Source organism: Colias croceus, chromosome 9 (genome assembly GCF_905220415.1).
Source record: "Colias croceus chromosome 9, ilColCroc2.1".
In the NCBI taxonomy this organism is placed as follows: domain Eukaryota; kingdom Metazoa; phylum Arthropoda; class Insecta; order Lepidoptera; family Pieridae; genus Colias; species Colias croceus.
Genome location: NC_059545.1, coordinates 3674657 through 3697692, shown reverse-complemented (window position 1 = coordinate 3697692; position 23036 = coordinate 3674657). Strand labels below are relative to the sequence as shown.

General features: G+C 33.4%; 1 protein-coding gene across 5 annotated transcripts in view; it reads left to right on the top strand.

Annotated features, from left to right (window-relative positions):
• LOC123694241 (collagen alpha-1(V) chain-like) overlaps positions 1-23036 on the top strand; it is a 76618-nt gene that overhangs the window by 39672 nt on the left and 13910 nt on the right. The window contains exons 4-22 of one of the 5 annotated variants that reach the window (XM_045639620.1): positions 12177-12239; positions 12309-12329; positions 13100-13129; positions 13919-13951; positions 14158-14191; positions 14388-14455; positions 14737-14835; positions 15195-15317; positions 15666-15872; positions 16532-16702; positions 16867-16984; positions 17309-17398; positions 19813-19874; positions 20244-20420; positions 20730-20855; positions 21268-21351; positions 21633-21843; positions 22379-22461; positions 22907-22999. In XM_045639620.1, coding sequence (XP_045495576.1) covers positions 12177-12239; positions 12309-12329; positions 13100-13129; positions 13919-13951; positions 14158-14191; positions 14388-14455; positions 14737-14835; positions 15195-15317; positions 15666-15872; positions 16532-16702; positions 16867-16984; positions 17309-17398; positions 19813-19874; positions 20244-20420; positions 20730-20855; positions 21268-21351; positions 21633-21843; positions 22379-22461; positions 22907-22999 — 1893 coding nt within the window. The remainder of the gene's footprint in view (positions 1-12176; positions 12240-12308; positions 12330-13099; positions 13130-13918; positions 13952-14157; positions 14192-14387; positions 14456-14736; positions 14836-15194; positions 15318-15665; positions 15873-16531; positions 16703-16866; positions 16985-17308; positions 17399-19812; positions 19875-20243; positions 20421-20729; positions 20856-21267; positions 21352-21632; positions 21844-22378; positions 22462-22906; positions 23000-23036) is intronic. The other 4 variants (XM_045639621.1, XM_045639623.1, XM_045639624.1 and 1 more) reach the window with 4 other exon arrangements.

The following is a 23036-nucleotide window of genomic DNA, read 5'->3' as shown; positions in this document are numbered from 1 at the left end:
GCATGTCATGTTTGTTTCATTCTAGTTTCTTATACGCCACAGAACCAAACCATTATATTATTATAAACTAGCTTCCGCCCGCGACTCCGTCCGCGCGGATGTCGGTCTTTGCGTGGATGGTTTATTTCTCCATTTTGAGTAACTCGGACAATGACATCTTATAAATATCTATTGGACCCAAATACGGCTAGGTCTATAATAATACGCAACGTGTGTTCGCGGTACCTACTACAGAACAACGTCTATGGATAACTGAAAAATTGAGATTATTTTTTTTTCTACGTATTTTTCCAGGATAAAAAGTATCCTATTTTACGCCCAGGATAATAAGGTATAATTATACCAAGTTTCATCGAAATCGAACCGGTAGTTTTCACGTGATGTCTTCACATACAGACAGACAGACAGACAGACAGACAGACAGACAGACAAAAATTTTTTTAATCACATATTTGGGTTTGGTATCGATCCAGTAACACCCCCTGCTAGTTATTTTTTCAATATTTTCAATGTACAGAATTGACCCTTCTACAGATTTATTATATGTATAGATTCACAGCGAATGGAAGATATACGAGTATAATATTATGATGAAACGCTAACTTGTTTATAATCAAACAATTCATTACACAAATTGGAAATTATAAGCATTACAAAAGCATTTTTCAATGTCATTTCGAGAATGTCTCGAGTGTAGGTACTGCGTCTGACGCCGGGCGATAAATATGTCATTTAAAGCGAGTGCACTCTAAAAATTTCATTTTGCTACTTTTGTCGACGTTCAGCGGTTAAACCTAGTTGTGCCCGTATGCAATAATTAAGTGCGACAATAATTCAGTTCACACTCTGCTCGGAAAAGTTGATCATAGAAGTGTGTCGGGGCAAAAAGAACCGCAAACCACTTTGCCAGTTTCCTTGTATTTTCAACTAACTGGTACTGATTCAGGGAATTTCAAAAGAACCACCACTACCACTAGCTTCTTTATTTTCCATAGAGTTTTCTTGTAAAATTTTATCAAAACTAAGCTAACTTCAAAATGTATCGTATGGAGAGTCAGTAAATTTTAAATATTGAAAAAGAATAGATAAAGCTTATATAATATTATATCTTCAATAAGCTCTTCTTGTTTGATCCATTGTATACTGTGACTTTTACTCGTAAAACTACGTTTTACAGTTTCCAGTAAATTAGTTTTCCGTGTTCGAAATCTTATCAGAAACTTTTCGTCTTAATAGTATTCAATACATAATTTTCCCGTTCCCTAATAATTATAAGGTATCGGATTAGCAAAATATCGTTTTAAAAATATAATCCTACTAATATTATAAATGCAAAAGTTTGTGAGGATGTATGTGTGTGTGTATTTGTTACTCTTTCACGCAAATACTACTGAACCGATTACAATGAAACTTAGCACACATATAGAGGGTAACTTGGATTAACACATAGGATAAGTTTTATTCCGGAAATCCCACGGAAACGGGAACTATGCGGGTTTTTCCTTGAAAATGCGGGCGAAGCCGCGGGCGGAAAGCTAGTATTTCCATATAACCAGGTTACTAAAATATGAAAAAAGATCCGATTGCAAATTAAAGCAAAGACTAGTTCCATGTTACCAATAAGTGCAATTTCCAACCGTCTCAACTCAAAGAAAATCCAATTTCTGTTGCGTTTCTCGATTTCTTATTTGTGGCTTGCTTTGAATGGGACAATGTGGAGTCTCATACAATCAATTGCTATTGAAATCTTTGTTATAAAATTTCAAATCTTGTTCTTGGGGATTCGCTAATTTATGTATGCTACCGACTATTGAACAAGAGTTTTATTTTGAGCTTTAAGAATTGAACTATAAAACTCAAAACTCAAACTCAAACATTCATTTATTCATTTAGACTACTATTTAGTAGCACTTTCGAATCGTCATTACATAGATAAGTATTTTTAACATTTACCACCGATTCGGAAAGCAGTATCTATGGAGAAGAATCGGCAAGAAACTCCATAGTTGCTCTTTTAACATCATGTCAATATTACAATATATGAAACTTATATCTAATACATAATATGCCAAAGAACTGTCCTGTGGTTTTTACGCGACAACCCTCCATGGGTTTTTATCGTCCATATATTCCTATAAAACTTGAGAATGAATATAGAACAGTTTAAATAATACTTTCTGAATATAAATTATGAAAAGTGTATAATTATTAGACACAAAGTTCTTGTTTTATAAAAAGTTAATTCTGTTATCTTGATCCATCTTGAAAAATCGTGGGTAGTCAATCGATTTTAAATATTTTCTGTTATTTTTTATTCTAATATAAAATGCTATAATATTAATTAATTTTTAAGTATAATCACAGTGACTTGGCTTGTCGAAAACGTAACCTTTCCTAAATCAAGGCTCGCTTATCTTAACCCTAGATAGCTAACGTTCGTCAAAATGACGAATACTGAATGAATATATCGCCATCTCTTTTTAACCGTTTCGGTTGTGTGCATGCGGTGTGAAACCAACTCAGTGCGAGCCAAGCTGCGTCGAACTGCGGTCGCGATTTAGCGGTAAGTTGCATAGTTTTTGAGATACCTACTACTCACTCGTCATTTTGACGAATGGTTAGCTTACGTGTAACTTTTTATAAATATTATTAGTGTTGATTTTTACTTGTTTTGTTTTAGTTATTCCGTTCAAAGTACAGAATGTCAGGGATATCGAATATCACAGATGAGGCGATTGCTCGGGCGTTGGATGATGACGATTATTTCCCTTCAACGGAAGAATCTAACAGCGAGAGTGAAGATGAGTTGTTGATGGATGATGTGGAAAGTGATTTACAGGACGAGGTCTCGGACACTGATGAACCAATACTTACTGAAGAACATGATCGCACCTTCGCCTAATCAATCTGATGAGTCACAAGAAGAGTCTTTATTAGCTTCCGATTCGATTATCCACTTGTCTCAGGCCAATATAAGACAAAACAACCTTACAAGTTAACTTTAGTTGGAACTTTGGGGGCGAATAAAAGAGAAATTCCAGAAGGAATGCGAAACAACCGAACTAGACCAGTTGGAACATCCATGTTCTGCTATGATAGGCCACTTACTCTGTCATATAAACCAAAGTCGAGCAAGATGGTTTACTTGCTTTCGTTGTGTGACGATAACGGAACCATAAACTAATAATCAAAGAAACCTAACATCCATCATGGTTCAGACTCTCAATCAGACTACGAAAATGTACCTACAAGTAAAAGAAAGATTTGTGGCTTGTGTTCCTATAAAACAGACGTATGACAAGAAACGTTTGCAACTGTTGCAAAGTGGCCATTTGCGGCGAGCTTTTAGTTGGATTTTGTCCTAATTGTGCCAATAAAATATAACTTTTTAATATAATAATACAAACATACATATTTTTAACTTATATACAAAATAAAAATAATATAAGAAAAAAATGTAAAAGTTTCTGTTTTAGTTGATTCAAGATTTATCTCATTTTTTGAGCTCTTGTAACCATGTGCCAATAAAATTTGTTATTTTGTACTTAAAACTCTAAAAAATATTATATTTTGCTAAAAATATCTTTAATTTATATCCTGTAGTTTCTAATATAAAAATAATCTCGGATATAATTACATTAAATTTCATTAAAAACATATTTTAAATTTGTTCGTCAAAAAGTCGAATGGTTAGCATCTCATGGTATTCTAGTAACGTTAGCTATCTAGGGTTAAGAAATTTTACCGGAGTTTTTCATACAAGCTTGGGGTGCGTACTGCGTACCTATACTAACAATATCCGTATAAAAAGTTTGGAAAGTGTGTCCTGAAATATAGACAGAAGCGATTGCTTGTAAAAAACGTCCTCTCAGTATTTTTGTATTGTCTACTTTCATATTGTAAGACAATTGTATAAAACCCTACTTAAGCCAATTATATCGTATAATATAGCACTTGAAAAAATGGAAATATCTCTCCATAAAAAGAAAAATCACAATTCCACACAGTTTGAGTTTGAGTTAGATATTCCATTCAGCTCAATACTTCACGTGATTCGCTTTCAAAATACTTATTTTGACTACTCTTTAAGGCTATAGACTATAGGTGTAAACAGAAAATTATGTAACGTATGACTTACACCATTTTTCATCTAAAAGAGCGAACGGTGGTTTGGGACTCTTTAAGGATTTGAGCGAGGTTTCTCAAGTCCGTTTCGTTTTTCTAACAACTTCCTAAAGAGGTTTAAAATTCTTTAACTCTTGTATCGCCGTACCTTTGGGAGGGAATTGGAAGTATAAAAACAATTCCAATTACTTTGTTTCGTATGTTTAGAAAGAAATTGTGTATATATTGTCTAGTAATGGGCGATTCTAGGCTCTTTATTAAGGTTGAATTCACCGTCTATATTTAGATCTTTAGTTCTTACATGTTCCTTATTAAGACTGTTTCTGAAATAGAAAGATTAAAATTGTATTAAAATAAATAATACAAAACACTTAACTAAGCTAGGTATATTTTAAAAGTATATACAATTAAGTATATACAATTACAATAATAACTGTCAAGTATCTATCTAACTTGGTACTGTGGTTGACGTGTGAGCGAAGCACCGAGGGGTCCTGGGTTCGATTCCCGGTGGAGACGAAGGAAAAAAAATGTCTCGGTCTGGTAGGACACAGAAGGCTGATCACCTACTTGTTTCTAAAGAAAATCGATCAGTGTAACAGATGCATAGTGCATCTGCCCCTTACCCCACTAGGGGACATGGGACTTCACACTGTTTAACTAAGTATATTTAATTAGCTCGAAATGAAATCACCTATATATTTTAAAAGTCTTATTCCAGGGTTTGTATTTGAATATATTATTCATTGTTGACATTAAAGTTCACAAGAAAAGCGTTTTTTCTCGTCACGCTTGATATTTCCAGCATTTGATTATTTATTTTTTTCTTAGAATGATTTAAATCTTCCGATTTCCTGCCATCTGCCATTGCCATTCACATCTGCATCCTTTCTACATATTATTGCAATAAACTAAAACAACATTAGTTGATCATGCATTATTAATTCAAGGTACGTTCGCAAGCGTGATCTCATTTCATGTCGCTTGTATATTAAATAAAGATTTATGTGATGGAAAAATTAAGCGCCTTTGAAGTCACACTGAATTGTTTTCCATTTTCTTGTAGGTTAAACGTATAAAGATTGAAAATTTATTTATCACTTACGCACGAAGTAACGTCATTTTGGGAAACATTTCATTCATTTAAAATGGTTGAGGCTATAGGAATTGAACATATCTATAACCTTTATTATGCAATCGCTATCCATAATTTAATTTAACATTAAATTCGTTAGTAACATAAGATTGAGGGATGTGTTTCACTTCACAACCACAGTCATCGTCCTTAGTATACACGTAGAGATGATCAGCCGGAGGTAGTATACATATATCCATACTAATATTATAAATGCGAAAGTAACTCTGTCTGTCTGTTACTCAATCACGCCTAAACTACTGAACCAATTTTCATGAAATTTGTTATGGAGATATTTTGATACTCGAGAAAGGACATAGGCTACTTTTTATCCCGGGAAAATGACGCAATCCCGGAAATCCCACGGGAACGGGAATTATGCGAATTTTTCTTTGACTGCGCGGGCAAAGCCGCGGGCGGAAACCTAGTATTTTATAAGTTACCTACCTTTAAAAATTACTTATTCAATTATCAGACAAACGTACTACCTTATTACCATAATATAACTTTTTCGATTTGATATAATAATGCTTATAAGGCCAATTGTAAGCTCAACAAATAGACATGAAACTATAGAACATTACTTTATACATTCTATTCCTCTGAATAAAGACAACCCCTTTGAGTCTAATAATGTCTAACTCGCGCCCTACTTCAAACACATTACTTTCAAACAAATACCTTACACGGTTCCAAGCTGCAGTCTTCCTTAAATTTGCCTCAGCTTTCAACCGTGAAATCCGATGATTTACTGAGCTAAAAGCCTTATCATAATCTTCCACGTCCCTCATATTTCTCGCGGAGTAACTACTTACCGCCTATTTCCATGTGCAGTGCACGTCGTTTTTTGTATGCGTTCTGGAAGGTTCTTTTGGTAGGAATCGAAGTATGAATCATATAGAAAATGGTGAAGTTATGTTGATTTGTGCTCTACTGTGATACATTTTCTCTTTTCCTTTTTATCTTATTTAAATTTATGTGGCATTGGTTAATATAATAAACTGGGTACAATCACAAGTAAAGCAGTACCTTCACTAGAAGGGCAAAATAATACGAGCATCTATCAAAAATACGCAATGAATATTCTTTTTAAGAGCAGACGAAGTGAATATTCTTTTTAAGAGCAGACCAAGTGGCTTAGGGAGCTAGTGATTAATCAAACGTACTTTGTTTCCTTATAGGTCTTCAAAATCAGGGTGCTATAATAAAATTATTCGTGTAAAAATTGAAATCATAAAAATGTAGATGGCACTATCCGACCTCATTATTTGCCAGTAACTATTTTTTTTTCAAAAGGGACTTGATTAGGAATTTACTACATCAATTTAATTAAAGAATAATTTTCAATAAGCTTATTAATGTTGACATTAATTATTAAGAGAAATAAATTTTATCTAGAAAATATATTTAAGTACCTACTTGTAATTTTTACCAATACTAGGAGATTCTAGAAAAAATTTAATTTCTCCCCAACAAGGACAAACTATATTTTAACAGAACAGCAGTGGATAACAATTGAAAATACTTATCAGAAAATATATTAAATAATCTGACCCGTAACTAACAAAACACGCTGTAGGCACCAACACAAAATTATGCGAACCTTTATATAAAAAACCATCCATCACACGTTACTTAAAATTGTACATTACATCGTAATAATCACGAGACTCCGGCACATCTAAACAAGAAAAGGTTATGTAAATATATGTAAAGAAATAGAACATGTGCTCTTATTCCACACCAATAATAACCAGGCGCCTACATGTATTTGTCTTGTCTTGTATTCTGCAGTGCTCACTCGCCCGTGTCGCTCGGATAGGATCTCTTTTAGCTTTCCTTTTAAGCTTTAGATCACGCACGAGTTAGCCTGATGGCATGCCCCGAGAGATCTTTTAGCTTTTTGTATAAAAATCTGCTTCAGGTGACGATGCCAGGCTTACGATATATACGTTAATCCCGAGGTATATTCACCCCTCGTGAACTCAAATGTATATTGAAAATTGAAATGTATGAAATGTAGATACTTTATACAGACATTTTTAACTCTAGGGTTAATTAATTGCACGCACATTTATAATATTCAATAACACTTAGTCATAGTTAATAATTAATGGACATTTAATAATTTGAAACTGCAATAATTGAGTGTTGAAATGAAAATAATTAACGTAACGATAATCACGTATTCAAATGTTTGGACGCGGATCAAATACTTAATCTACTTTCCTATCTATATTTGTGTAGTTATGTATGTATGTAAAATCTTATACATGCTTACATCTAGTCAATACAATACAATAATTGAGTCAATATTAAAATAAAGACTTTCTGTTTAATCTTCAAAAACTATAATATATTACGCCTACAAGTCCAAAAACAGGAAAGCCTCGGCTATGAGCTAGTATATTACAAAGAAAGGTTTTAAATTATTCATTATACGTACGGAGAAGTTAAATAAGCCAAATAGCGTTTTATTACCTACGCTTTCAAGTTCACTCGGATAAAAAATTATTCAGTGTAAAAAATGAAAATAAGCAAGAATTTGAATAGACGCCGCAATGAGGCAGAACACCCTTCGCTGAAATCGTATTTTGTATTATTACGGTATATTTATAAAAAATCAAGTCTATATTGTATTCGTCTTATATATCTGTCTATTATATTTTATAGGCGTATTTATCTTGATTGATACCTATCTATTATTATAAGTTAGATAAGGCGGGCATCTTATCTTGCGTATTTTAAAGTAAATATTAAGTTATTGGAGGGACGGCTAATTGCTAAATTCGTGAATCACTAATCACATAATCATGGGCGTAGCTACTGTGACCTGGAAGGTACTTAACCAAATCTAAAAATTGAATTATCTCTGTACTAACTACTAAGCCGTAAAAAAATTCACACTCGATTCTCGAAAGTCGACAGTCGACACAGAAAATGCGACCTTTATGCGCGACCTTTTAAATTAGTATTATTTACCTCTAAATTGACTGACTAACAAATTGTCATGCGCCCAGCGACCAAACGGCTGAAGATAGGGACACATTTTTGGATCTATTTCGTGGTGTGGTAGGTGAACAATTAGGTGTTTTGAATAAGAATAATTCGAATAACGAATTACATACGAAAAAAGAAAATAGCTGAGGGTTCTATGTTACATGAACTGTAAGAAAAATGAGTGTAGTTACAGTAATTAGTTACCCCACTATCTTATCCAATTTCACTTTTGTTGTGTTACACGCAAATGCCATCGCAAATGCCTTCGCAAAGGCCTTCGCAAATGCATTCGCAAATGCCTTCGCAAATGCATTCGCAAATGAATTCGCAAATGCCTTCGCAAATGTCTTCGCAAATGCCTTCGCAAATGCCTTCGCAAATGCCTTCGCAAATGCCTTCGCAAATGCATTCGCAAATGCCTTCGCAAATGACTTCGCAAATGCCTTCGCAAATGACTTCGCAAATGCCTTCGCAAGTGCCTTCGCAAATGCCTTCGCAAATGCCTTCGCAAATGCCTTCGCAAATACCTTCGCAAATGCCTTCGGAAATGCCTTCGCAAATGCATTCGCAAATGCCTTCGCAAATGACTTCGCAAATGCCTTCGCAAATGCCTTCGCAAATGCCTTCGCAAATGCCTTCGCAAATACCTTCGCAAATGCCTTCGCAAGTGCCGCTGGCATTTGAGGTTCCAAGACCTGGATATGACTTTGGGTATATAGCTAGTTACATATTATTTTTTATTGTTGCCCCACCTTGAGCCCATGGCTAGCTACGCCCATGAACACAATATTAATTAACAATTAAATAATTCTAAATAGAGGTGAAATTATTATTCCAGTATTTCTATCGAGCGTCGATAAATCTTTTATAAAATCTTATTCCACAGTCATAAAAGTTGTAAACGAGTAGTTTCGCGCCCAATCTCACGATTTCATTACGCTGTCGTCGGAACAAGTATTTATCCAGATTTATCCTGAATAATATGTTAGCCGGCTTAATTTCTGATTCGGTGTTTTTACCTAAAGCCGTGCTAGTACAAAACCGCCTATATATTCTCAGAATTCATCACACAGCTTGACATTTGAATACGAAGTGTTGCCATTTTAATTCTACCTTCCCTCGTTTGTAAGGATTTTGAGGATACGTTTCGGTTCACTGCAAAGTTGGACGCACGTTTCGGATTTATGTCTTGGTGAGCCCCTTAATTTATATGTTTTGTTTGAATGCTGGAATGGTATACTTTAAAATACTTGTACTTTATGGCATAAGTTTTTCATTACGATAAGAGCGTAGGTACGATGTTTGAAAACAATGTGAAAATTGCTATTCATGCATTATATTATGCATGCTGTAATTTTTTTGAGAAAAGAATACGCAGGCTTTTTGTCTGTAATAATTTTGACGAATAAGGGAAGAATTCAACACCTTGTTCCTTAAAATTGAATAAATATAAAATAGCATAGATAAGTTTAGAAAATAAACTCATAACTACTATCCAAATAATTGTACGTTTATTATTTACTACATCGCAAGCTTTGGACAATAACGTGATTTGCTATCAAAACACTAGTACGTTATAGAGCGCACCTGAGAAACTGTCTACACCGCACAATAAAGCTGCTTATGGTACTTGTGTACTCACTACATTGTGTATGAGGCAGTCCAAATAAGTATCTAAATTGTTTAAACATTCGTAAATATATTGCATTACATTCATGTACTTTGAAGACTGAAGATGATCTTATATTATGTAGTATTATGTTACGCATTTGTTTTTAACCGACTTCAAAAAAAAGGAGGAGGTTATCAATTCGGCCGGTATATTTTTTTTTTTCTTTTTTTATGTATGTACACCGATTACTCCGAGGTTTCTGAACCGATTTACGTGATTCTTTTTTTGTTCGATGCGGGATGGTGTCGAATTGGTCCCATAAAAATTTTATTCGGATAGGCCCAGTAGTTTTTATTTTATAAGCATTTTTGTCTGTAGGTATTTGTAAATTTTGCAAGTGCAAGTTTGAAGTCGGTTGTTTTTAACGCAGTTATCACTTGTGTTCTGTCGCTTTTTGTGATAGTTCAAAAGAAATATTATAATGTTTTTGAGAAATTTTATTTAACTCGGATATTTAGACGGTTCGTCAATTTCTAGTGTTTCATAAAAATATTGAAAATTTCTCAAGTTACTTCCTTTTTAAGTCGAAAGTATTGATGCCATTAAATCAACAGTCTCCTTGGCAAACGTATCACGTTTTGTTTTCTTGCCAAAATCTTGACGACGAATAATAAAATATGAAAGATTACGGTGAATATCGTGATAAGAATATATTTCATGCGGTATTAACTTGTAATAAAAGGTAAGGATATGGTAAAGCTCCTGGCGTGTTGTGGAAACAAAAATAAATATTTTATCTTAAAAAACTTGCTGAGCACGCATTCGGTGCCCTAGGTTAGAAATAATATTATATTTTGTCATTCATCATTTTCTCAAGACAAAATTGAGTAGTACAATATTATTACGTGGAATTGGAGAAGGCATTAATTAAGATAATCAAATGTTTCAATGGCTCAAACCATCCTTGCTCACTCGGAGTAATAAGCCTAATTTCTACTACAGAAAGTACCCTGACCAGTATCCATCCACACTCAATTCATTTGTCCATACTCCTCTAACGAATTACCTCCAGATATCTAATAACAGACTCATATAAATCACTGTCACTGAGAAGGGAAAAAATTGACACGCGAACCTGAGGGACTAATATGTAGCTGTGGCGATCAGATTGTGTGAAAAATGGTTTAACAGGGATGATGTATCGGAGTATCGGTTGACAGTGTATCGGTGACCACACTTTAATAGGATTCTTCGACGAAATGATAGGTAACTTTACTGGAATAGGTGATAATTAATGGCTATTTTTTGGAAATTTCATAATTGGTCAGGATTTTGGAAGTAAGTACTCGTGAACGGTTTAAAATTATCAAATGATTGATCTGTGGAAAGGTCTTTATTTCTAATGGTATATCTATCGTAAATTCCAATTCAAGATTATATCAACGTAATCCTCTACATAGTCTCATGATTATCGCTATAGTACCTATTGTAACCCTAACACTTAATAAGGAGGTGTTAATTTCATTACTTCGGAAACTTTAAGATCGCTTATACTATAACATACCTACCTTCATAAGACTGTGTCAATTAATAGAACAAGAGTGTTAGATTAAACAGATTAATAACCGTTATTTTCAGTTAGAAATTATGATATGATGCCTAGTAACGCAAAATAATAATTGAACATTTATTCAATTAATCCTTATCTGTGCGGTAACTCAAAATTTATAAACCTATTTAGAAAGGATTTACCAAACCCCAAAACTGGAATAACTCTCAAACGTCTATTTATGTAGACCGTATTTTAATTTAATTTCCTTCAGCGATATTTTCACCTCACTATATTATTGGGAACGGATATTAGATGACGCAGTAATATTTTACATCTTGTCTGCATCTCATAAAATATGTTGTGTATCAAATCTGCGCCATAATATAGTAAAATATGCTATTTTTATTACGCTCTCCATACGGAGCCGATGCCAGCATACCATTTTACTCTCATAAAGAACGCAACTGAACGTAGTCAATCATTTTGTTATTGAGTACTGCAAGGCGCGATTCATGTTTCGTAAAATGCATTTTATACAGTATACACATATATTTTGTGCCAATGACTATAACGTGGACATTCTAAAAATATCTGCTTTGATTGATCTATAATGAATGAATTCATGCATGCATTCAAGTGAAAGCCGAATGATTTTTTTTTATAAATAAACTCGCTCTATTTTGTACATTAAACTTAAACTCAATTGTCAGTTACAAATTTAAGTACCTAATTAACATCCCCTTTACTTCCAGGGTTCAATAAAACGGATGAAAATATACTCCGGCGGTAAAGGAATCGAAGATATTTGCACGGATGTAAGTATTATTCCAAAATACTGTTAATATATACGAAAAAGCTCATTTTAACATTATTTTATTTTACAGAATATCACACTACCATTTAGCGTAAGTTATGGATACTACATCAATTTTGTCAATGTTCGCTTAGCCTTCGTAGAACTAATTTATGTGTCACTACTTGCGTATTTCGCCTATATTTCTTATTATACTTGTATACTATGTTTTGTATGATTGAAGAATAATCATCATATAATAAAACTACGCTCACTTTTGTCAATATAAAAGGTGCCAATAATATTCAGAAGATTAAAATTTATCCACCGCATTGAGGCTGTGTTAATGATGAACAGTAGCACAGCTTTTGATAATACTTGAGCGGTCAAGGGTTTATTCCGTTTAAATTGCCTCGCCATAGCGGGCAATTACTTCTATCTGTCAACGCTTGATGAGTCTGACAAACAGTACGATAAGTACAATGCTTCAGAAGTCAGCAATTGTAAATTATGATGAAAGCTCTTTAAATGTTCTTTCTATATTATTAAGCTTGAATACTTATTCGTGGTCCTATCTAATAAAATTGGTTTTCTGTCTGGTGATTAGTATTTTATAATTTCTTTCAAAACTGTCTTGGGTTACCATAATGTCTTAGTGCAGCACACAGGTGCAGCACTAATTCTATAGTGGAAAAATGACAGAGCTAGTCATCTAGCGCCATCATTTTCCCACAGTGAAATTAATATTGCTTCAAGACGTCTTTACTCCCGATTCTGTTCTATTAACATAACTAAGGGGAAAGATTATTCTTCTTTTATACGTTTAGGTATATTATGCTGAAAGGGTTCACGTTTATTAACTGTTGATTATTTCTTCCGTAGACTGACAATGATTCGGGCACCATTAACAATGTAAGTTAATAGCTATTAACATTAACTTAGATGTATTTTCAAAGATACAAATAGTTATTAACTCTGAATATTTTTATAGTCGAGCCAATTTAATAGGCAACATTTTACGTCTATCAATTTTATCTTCGAAGAGATGTAACTTGTACAAAAACATCGATTATAGTGAATTAATCGATACGGATTTGAAACATTTGTCAATCGAATTTATTAATTTATGATGATTTTTATTCACAAGTAATCAATACTTTCAATTCTAGATGTCAGATTTCGATTTTTAGAGTAACATCTCTGGTATTTAAAAAGAAAAAAGGTTTATTGACACATAATTGTAGCGACGTCAGTTCTTCAATAATTCAGAAATTGTTTATTATGTTTAGAATGGTTTATCAGTAAAATGAAATCTTAAAATTACTTGTATTGGTCATTATTATTATAAATATGTAACCGTAATTTAAAAAAGTTAAGCAAATGTGCAGTTCTAACAAAACGAAATATCATATTGTTATTCTATGTCGTCGTTACTAGGTTACGTTGTTGAATTTTGTTGAACTGTCAAATGTTGCCTATTAAAATGGCTCTAGAGAAAATTTTATAAAATGGTTTAATAACTATTTCTATCTCTAACTTTAATACTAATTTTTTTCGCCTTATTCGGTGATATTGTCATAAAGACAATACTCTGAAATTTTTCCTTGACTATTTACTTCGAAGAAGCAAATTAACATCACTTTTGGTCTATGCTTTAAAATTCACCGGTTTTTCTAAATTGACAATAATTTTATCTTTTAGGATAACCCAAAAGCAGATTTTCTTAAACGAACCGTATGTAAAACAACTGGTATTTTATATTATGTGTTATTTTCTATATTGTGTGTGTCGCTTTAGTGTAGTATTTATTTTATTTTTTATGTTTCTGCTTTTGCTTTGCATTGTAGCAGCTAATTATAATATGATATAATATAGCTTTTTTGGGTTGTTATGCAAAACTTGAACAATATTTAATTATGATACTTATATGGAATGTTTAGTTTACAGATTTATCAACGGATGATTATGATGAAGGTACGTTCTTATTTAAATACTTAAGATATAAAATTATATATAATTTAACTAATGGAAGATATGTTATGCCATCGACATCTAAGTGTATCGTGAATGTAATGCGAATTTTTAACAATTCCAAGAATATTTGATGGAAGTTTTTTTTTCATATTAACTATAAGAAGAAAAAAATAAAATATGCCGAAAATATTTGCAGATACACAAGACAAACCTATGAAATTGGAAGAGGTACAAAAAAGCGAAAAGGGCGAAAAAGGTGATAAGGTAATTAATTGTTCTTGTAATTTAAATGTGAATGAATCTGATATGTATGTGGAACTAAGAAAAGTGCATTATAAATATGAAAATTGATTTTATTGTTATTGTTTACACTCTCTTTATCATAAACAACCCGAGTAGACTATCGTCACCAGAGGATATAATATGATTTGTTATAAAATAGCACACAATTTTTGCGTTATCGTAGACTGCGTCGTATTACATATCGACTAAAAAACATAAGAATGATACATATTGAAATTAAACGTAACTTCATCTTTGTACAGGGTGATCCCGGGAACTCTGTAAGTGGACCACAGGGACCTCAAGGACCGCCCGGTATTCAAGGCCCCAAAGGATTTAGCGGAGAAAAAGGAGACCGGGGTGTAAGTTAATTACTATTTATAACGATAACATAATTATGTATATTGAAATAAACAGCAAATGTTTACCAATAACCAATAATTACAGCATCAACACAAATATTGTTAATTGTACATGTTTTGGTAAACTTTAGTAAGAATTCATTTCTCTACATTTACATTTACAGTACATTTCTGTACAGACATTTATTCAAAATTTATTGCACGAATTCTAAATCTATACTTATGATAGATCAAAACTTCTTATGAAAGGAATAGGCTACGTATCAATAGACATACTTCCTGAACAACATAATATTATTACAATACATTTAAAAAAATTAAAATTAGGTATTTAACAATAAATAACATTTTCCCCTTAGGATTGTAAATGCTCAAAAGACGTAGTATCAGAACTACTACGTGGCATGCCCGAAATGCGTGGGCCGCCTGGAGAGCCTGGACCACGTGGGGAGGACGGCGATGTTGGATTATCCGGTAAGACGGTAAGATATTGCACTTTTAATAAATAAATTGGTGGAGTTATATGAAAATTAACATTTCTCGTGCTGTTAAAAAATCATACTGACTGAAGACAGACTGAAAGCTGTAAAACCAATTTTACAAATCGTTAAATATGACGTAATATGACATAATAATATGTAGGTACATGAATGGAAAATCAATATATAAATACATTTTAGTCTAAATTAGTATATGAGTATATAGCTATTACTCCGTGTGTGGAATGTTTAGTTGCACAAAAAATCATGTAACTTTTATCACATTATAACGATTACACGTATATTTTAATCTCTATTTATATAAAAATATGTACTCATTTATTCAAAAAGGGTCCACCGGGACCACAAGGGGAAAGAGGACCAATCGGTCTGAAAGGCGATCCCGGAGATAGAGGTGATGATGGAATACCAGGCAAAGATGGTAGAGATGGTTCTAAAGGCGAACCCGGTAATGATGGGGCAAAAGGACATGCTGGTCCTCCAGGACCAATGGGACCGCAAGGACCACCTGGACCACCTGGAACTGTGGTATATAAGGTGATTGTAGAAAATATATACTTAAAAGTACTAAGAAGAATGTAATGTTACTTTTATTTTGATTTAAATGAATAACTGACGACTCTGTATTTAAATATTAGCGTCATAATATTATTGCAAATAAATATACGCTTTCATTTCATTTTTGTCAAAGTGCTAACTAAGTAATCCATACTAGTATTATAAATGCGAAAGTAACTCTGTCTGTCTGTCTGTTACTCAATCACGCCTCAACTACTGAACCAATTTGCATGAAATTTGGTATAGAGATATTTTGATACCCGAGAAAGGACATAGGCTACTTTTTATCCCGGGAAATAGGATAGGTTTTATCCCGGAAATCCCACGGGAACGGGAACTATGCGAGTTTTTTTTTTGACTGCGCGGGCGAAGCAGCGGGTGGAAAGCTAGTTCATTATAATGTTTAATTTACAGATAAATTCTTTGCAATTTTTACTCTCTTAAGTTAAAAACCTTTCTTCTTATAAAATAAAATCTCAGAATACTTAATAGTAGCTCATGATAAAATTCTAACGTTCGGTATGTGTCAAAGTTCGAATATAAAAGTTAAGTTTTCAGAATTGATACATAAATTTTGTCTTTCAACATGATCATTTAAACTCGCTAGAAACAAATAGTGTCAGGTATTATGTTGACAGGAAATAGAAGAGACAAAAGAGCCGATCATAGGTGAGAAAGGTGACACAGGACCAATGGGACCTCCGGGGATACCGGGGAAAGATGGGGAAAAGGGGGAAAAAGGTGATCGTGGTGATCAGGGCATAAAGGGGGAAAAGGGAGAAGTTATCACACAAGTAATTACTCATAAGGTAAGAATAAAATAATTATTTTAAAGCTTATAAAAATACAATTGAAAATATTGCAGTAGTTCTGTTTGAAATGTTTTTGATCCTAATTGTAAAGGAAATCAACTCAACAACAAATCAAAAAACTTCGGAAATATTTCATTATCCTTATAAGAAATGTCTTTTAGGGTCTAGACGGTGCTCCAGGTCCCAGAGGAGAAAAAGGCGATACAGGAGCACCTGGAATTAACGCTTTACCTGGAATTCCGGGATCACATGGACATCCCGGGGAAAAGGGAGAACGAGGTATTGTATTAACCGACTGTATAAACAAGTTAAGAGTTAAGATATTTATTTATCAATTGCGAAATCGATTTTTCACGATTATATAATATAAATTTTTAACATGCCCTAAAATTTAAATCAGTTTTCGAGATTTAACTTGAAAAGTATGAGTTTGATTCTTTTATTTAAAATAGATTTTTTTTTGACTCTGAAAGAAACAGCTGTTTATTTAGGAAGATCAAATATTTTAGATTCTGAAAAACGTGCTATTTATACAACAAATAAAAACCCACAAAAAGTTTTATAAAGGTGTCTATATTTAAGTAAGAAACAAATGTTTTCAAGGTGAAAAGGGTGATAAAGGTGACCTAGGACCTCCAGGATTACCAGCGAAGCTTTCATCCATATTGTATACAGATATGGATCTTGAAGAAAGTAAGTTATATTTTTCTTTTATTATTTAAAACGAGGTTTATAATAAAAAGGTCGGTCTTCGTCACGTTTTCTCTATATTATCACCTTTTATTATATAATATTTAGAAGAAGTCAAAACCTATAACTTATGTTTACATAACAACAAAGTCGAACAATAAATAAACCGCGGGGCACAGCTAATAATGTGACATAAATAATATACTTTTGATTAACATCATCTATTGCATAGGTAGTATCTATGTTATGTAATATTGGAAGATTTTACGATATTATTTTAAGAACTTCTACTTAAAATACATAAATTACAATTTCCAAATCTACTTCCCACTTATTAAAAAGCCTTTCACGTTTATTTTTATATTTTCCAAATTTTATAAAAGAAAATCTACCTAGTTCAACTTAATATAGGTACTGATAAGTTCCTAACGAGCTCCATGTCACAATATCCCAAAATAAAATGTTATTGACAAGCCCACTATTAAAAGTCAATAACGAAATGATTTTCAATACAAAATCACGGGTATTCACAGCAAAAAATATCACAAAACAAATTTTAATATATCAAAATTTGGGGCATGTAAATACAACGTAGTTACAAGTAGATTGAAATTTGAATCCCAAATATTTTGTAGCTTCTATTTGCCTCCATTAGCTTTGATCCTTATCCGGACCCGACCTATTGGTTATGTGTTTTCTGTCTTTTTATAGGACGAAATAAGAGATGTTATCTATTCGGGACATCTTTGTCTAAACGGCTGTGTATAAAATTTTGGCTATGTCATTTCCCGATTGAATGAACAAGGGATAACTTATGGGTCATATTCATTAGGAGTTTTATTCTCGTATAGTTTCTTATTAGAAATATTATCGCGATATATGTTATTTTGGGATATTTATAATTTCACCCATTTAACAACTCACTTACATTCATTTTTATTTTGCTTTTTCTTTATGCTAGGCCTTTGAATTTCTTTACATTAAGACACAGTTTTATCATTTCACTGTTCAATCTAGCAGTGCCTATTAAGGCAAGCTGTATTCAATGATATTATGATTTCTTAACATCTTGCACATTGCACTTAAGTAGTAGTAATATTTAAATAGTTAATAAATCATATTCCTATAGCACTATTCTTACTTGACACGCAAAAAAGAAACCACTTATAATCAATACTAGCTGCTCCGCGCGGTTTCACCCCCGTGGCTTCTCCCCCTGTTGGTCGTAGCGTGATGATATATGGCCTACCTTCCTCTATAAATGGGCTATCTAACACTGAAAGAATTTTTCAAATCGGACCAGTAGTTCCCGAGATTAGCGCGTTCAAACAAACAAACAAACAAAATCTTCAGCTTTATAACATTAGTATAGATAAAATGGAGCTTAAGTTATAACTATACGAATTGTCTCATTATTTTTAAACTACTATATATTATAATGTAAGAGCCGACCTGCAAATGATAGTGCATTATACAATTCTACTCCATGGAAATTCGCTATTCAAACATAGATTATAGAATGAGCACTTACTAGCTCGAAAAGTTTTATACGAATTCGGCTAACAATTCTACAAAATTTATACATTCAATCTACATCCGTGAATCGTGCCAAGCCACCACAAATGCAGTAGGAACGAAATTTCCATCCATCACATATTATTCCATTTGCTGGTTAAGTGAAATATAATTTTAAAGTGAGCTTTATTTGAATTTTTACCGACCATTTCATTTGCTTCTTTGTGTGTTATGTGAATACGTTTGTCTTGCTCTATTGTTCGTTTTCTCGTCTCAATAGTAGCTGTTTTAGTGAATTGATCACAATTTTCGATTAGGGCGGCCGTACACGGACCGCTCGAGCAGTTAACGGCTGAGCGCCGTACACGGACGGCTCGAGCGGTCGGCGTCAACTGCTCGAGCCGTCGGTTGTTGACCGCTCGAGCCGTCGCTATCAACCGCTCGAGCGGTTGATTTTTTTGACTAGTCAAGTCATTGATTTTCAGGGGAGGAGCGAGCCGTCGACGGCTCTAGCGCAGTCAACGGCTCGAGCAGTCAGTGTATGCCTCACGACCGCTCGCAAGCCGTCAACGGCACGGTGGAATTTCGTCATGCAGTTGACGGCTTGAAGCGGTCGCGACGGCTCGAGCCGTCACGTGTACGGCGGTGAATGAATGCCTATAGTTCACCGCGCGGTCGCGGCTTCAAGCGGTCGGTCTCAACTGCTTGAAGCGGTCCGTGTACGGCCGCCCTTAGAATAATAAAGTAGTCAAGAAATATATTGTTTGAGTATTTGTTATTAAAATCAATGTTGTGAAATAGATACCTTCTAAACACTGAATAAATCAGATTTTCGTATAGGTTAAAAAAATTTAGGTATTCCGAAAAAATCTCAGGGATTTCAACGTCAAAACTCTCCACAGATGCCGCTGTAATAGAAACGCTCAGGGGCTTTAAAGGTGATATAGGTGCGACAGGACCCAAGGTAAATTGACGCGCCCATAAATATCGCGATCATATCACGATACTTGCTTGCCTTGATTACTTTCTTACAAACAATTTGGAACAAGATGTTGCATTGAATTTTTATTCTTAATTTGAATATCAGATCTTTTGGTATGCTGGTTTCAACTTGAACTGACTGACTTTAACTAGAATTTTCAGCGTTTAAAACATGATGACAAAAAATAAATTAAATGCAGTCAATATTTTGATGAAAAGATGTTTTGAAATATAGTTTCTTTAGCTGCTTCCTATATGGAAATTTGATATTTTTAATGAGCAATGTTATACTTACTACTCTATTTAATATTCATGAAATTAATAATATTCTTATGTTTTTCCTTTTTAATAGGGTGACAAAGGCGAACAAGGCTTGATAGGACCTGTAGGTCCACCAGGTAAAGATGGAACTCACGGAAGACACGGTGAAAGAGGACACCGAGGAGAAAAGGGAGACATAGGGCCTGAGGGACCCAAAGGGGAGAGGGGGGAACCGGGATATGCTGGCAATGCGACTGAATCGCAAAAGGTGACTTCAAAGCATGATATTATTACGATTGTGGTCATTCTTATAATGGTGATGTCTTTGATAATGTTAGTCTATAAAATTAAGTATTTATTACAGTAAAAAATTCTAACATAATATTAACCAATATCAAGGACAACAATTCTCCTTATAATAAAATTGTATGATAAAAAACTCGCGATGGCTTTTTTCCATAGATAAAGTCGGAAATATTTTTAAAATATACTAACATCTGTGTAACGAATACTTGTCATTTATTATTTTGACGACACATTAAAGTTACATTTAATATGTTTTACATAATCTTCTCAGGGCTCAAAAGGAGATCGTGGTATTCCCGGTAAAGTTGGGCAACGTGGACCAACGGGTAAACCGGGCCCCCGGGGTCCGCCGGGCCCTAAAGGATCAAAGGGTGATGCAGGACCACCTGGTATCATGGTAATGTTATAAATTAATTAATTAAGGTAGTTGATTTGTTAAATCTATACTAATATTATAAATCTGAAGAGTTCGTTTGTTTGTTTGTTTGTTTGAACGCGCTAATCTCGGGAACTACTGGTCCGATTTGAAAAATTCTTCCGGTGTTAGATAGCCCATTTATCGAGGAAGGTTATAGGCTATATATCATCACGCTACGACCAACAGGAGCGGAGCCACGGGGGTGAAACCGCGCGGAGCAGCTAGTCTTGTACATATATTATTGTAATGTCATAGAAATTTTTATCTTCTCTTGTCTATTCGCTAGTAGTTTTAACGTTTTCTTAACAATTAATGATATATTTAGATACGGAAATGTTCATATTATCAGTTTTAATAAATATAAAATATGTACGTTATATTTGTTCTACAGGGCGCTCCAGGACAAAAGGGAAATAACGGCACCGCAGGAATAAAAGGGGAAAAAGGTGAAATGCCTTTAATAGACTACAAAAAGGTATTTTAAGCACACATCACATTAGTTTGATCTACGAATGTTGATTTTATGTACATACCTGCATATTAATAATGTCAATTTTAAAAATTATCGATTTAATAGAGCTGAATAGAGTAGGGCTATACAGCATCTCTATCATCTGAATCATCAAACTCAAGCTTCATTCACTTTTGAAACATAATTATGCCTTATATGATACTTATAAAAAACTTCAGATATACATATCAACATTAAATTATATACTGAATAAAATGTAAAAATACAATGATTTCTTCACACAGCTAAAAGGTGACCGTGGTGAACCCGGTCCTCCAGGAGAATCTGGTAAAGCTGGTACTTGTTCTTGCGAAGATTCCAACTTTGTATTAAGACCAGGGCCCCCAGGGCCTCCGGGACCTCCAGGGCCTCCAGGTGTATCCATTATAGGGCCCAAAGGAGAACCTGGACTGCAATTTTCCATAGATGCTTCTAGTGAATTTAAAAGTAATTCAGGTAAGAAAATACAATCATTGTTTTTTAGCGGAACGAAATTTTCATCTAATACTATAATATTATAAAGCTGAAGAGTTTGTTTGTTTGTTTGTTTGAACGCGCTAATCTCGGGAACTACTGGTCCGATTTAAAAAATTATTTCGGTGTTAGATAGCTCATTTATCGAGGAAGGTATATCATCACGCTACGACTAACAGGAGAGGAGCCACGGGGGTGAAACCGCGCGGAGCGGCTAGTTAATTATAACATTAGATCTGTGTGTCTAGAATATCAATGGTAACCACAATTTTATGGTTTAATGCTGTAAAGTTTCGACTTGCGTACCTACTTTTAAACAATTATTTTCATTGTTCAATTAATTATATCTATATTTATTGTATTCATTTGCATTGTTTAAATCCAAACATGAACGTACACTGAGACCTTAATATACCTAACTTAAATTATTTTTATTAATCTTTTTCTAGACATAAATAATTTTATATTAATTGAAATCTCTTTAGCCCAAATGTTTTTTATAAATAAACACATTCAGTTTTAGGAAGCATATCCGAAGAAGACGACGACGTGTATACAGCAGCTACGATTATATTCAAATCTAGTACAGCTTTAATTAGGGTAAATAATATGCTAATTAGTTATTTTTTATTTCAATTTTTACGTTAAAATTAATGATATATTAATTAATATCTTTTCACGTTAAAAATTTTGTCAAAACTTGATAAAAAGTAATCTCATAAAAGACTGATTTATTTTGCTAAATATTTAAATAACTTAATATAGGTTTTAAGTATTTTCAACAGAAAATAAAAGCACTCATGCAAGACTATTTTATACATTTAAAATAACACGTGGAAAATATTCTTGATATATTTAATTTGAAGTTTATACTTCACATTCATTGGTTTATATGTTTTTGTATTAATTCCAAGCTAAACAGTAATTAAGGACATATTTTTCTAGTACTTATTGATGTTAAGGACGGGAAAGTTTATTATCTAAATATTATAAGATACTTTATAAATAGATTTTGTTTTCAATTACATATTTTATTTGTACACAGAGAACAACTAAAACTCCACTGGGAACTCTAGCGTATATTTTGCAAGAAAATGTCCTATTATTGCGTGTAGAGCGAGGCTGGCAACATGTGGAGGTTAGTTTATTTATAAAATAGTTTTGGAACGAAGTTC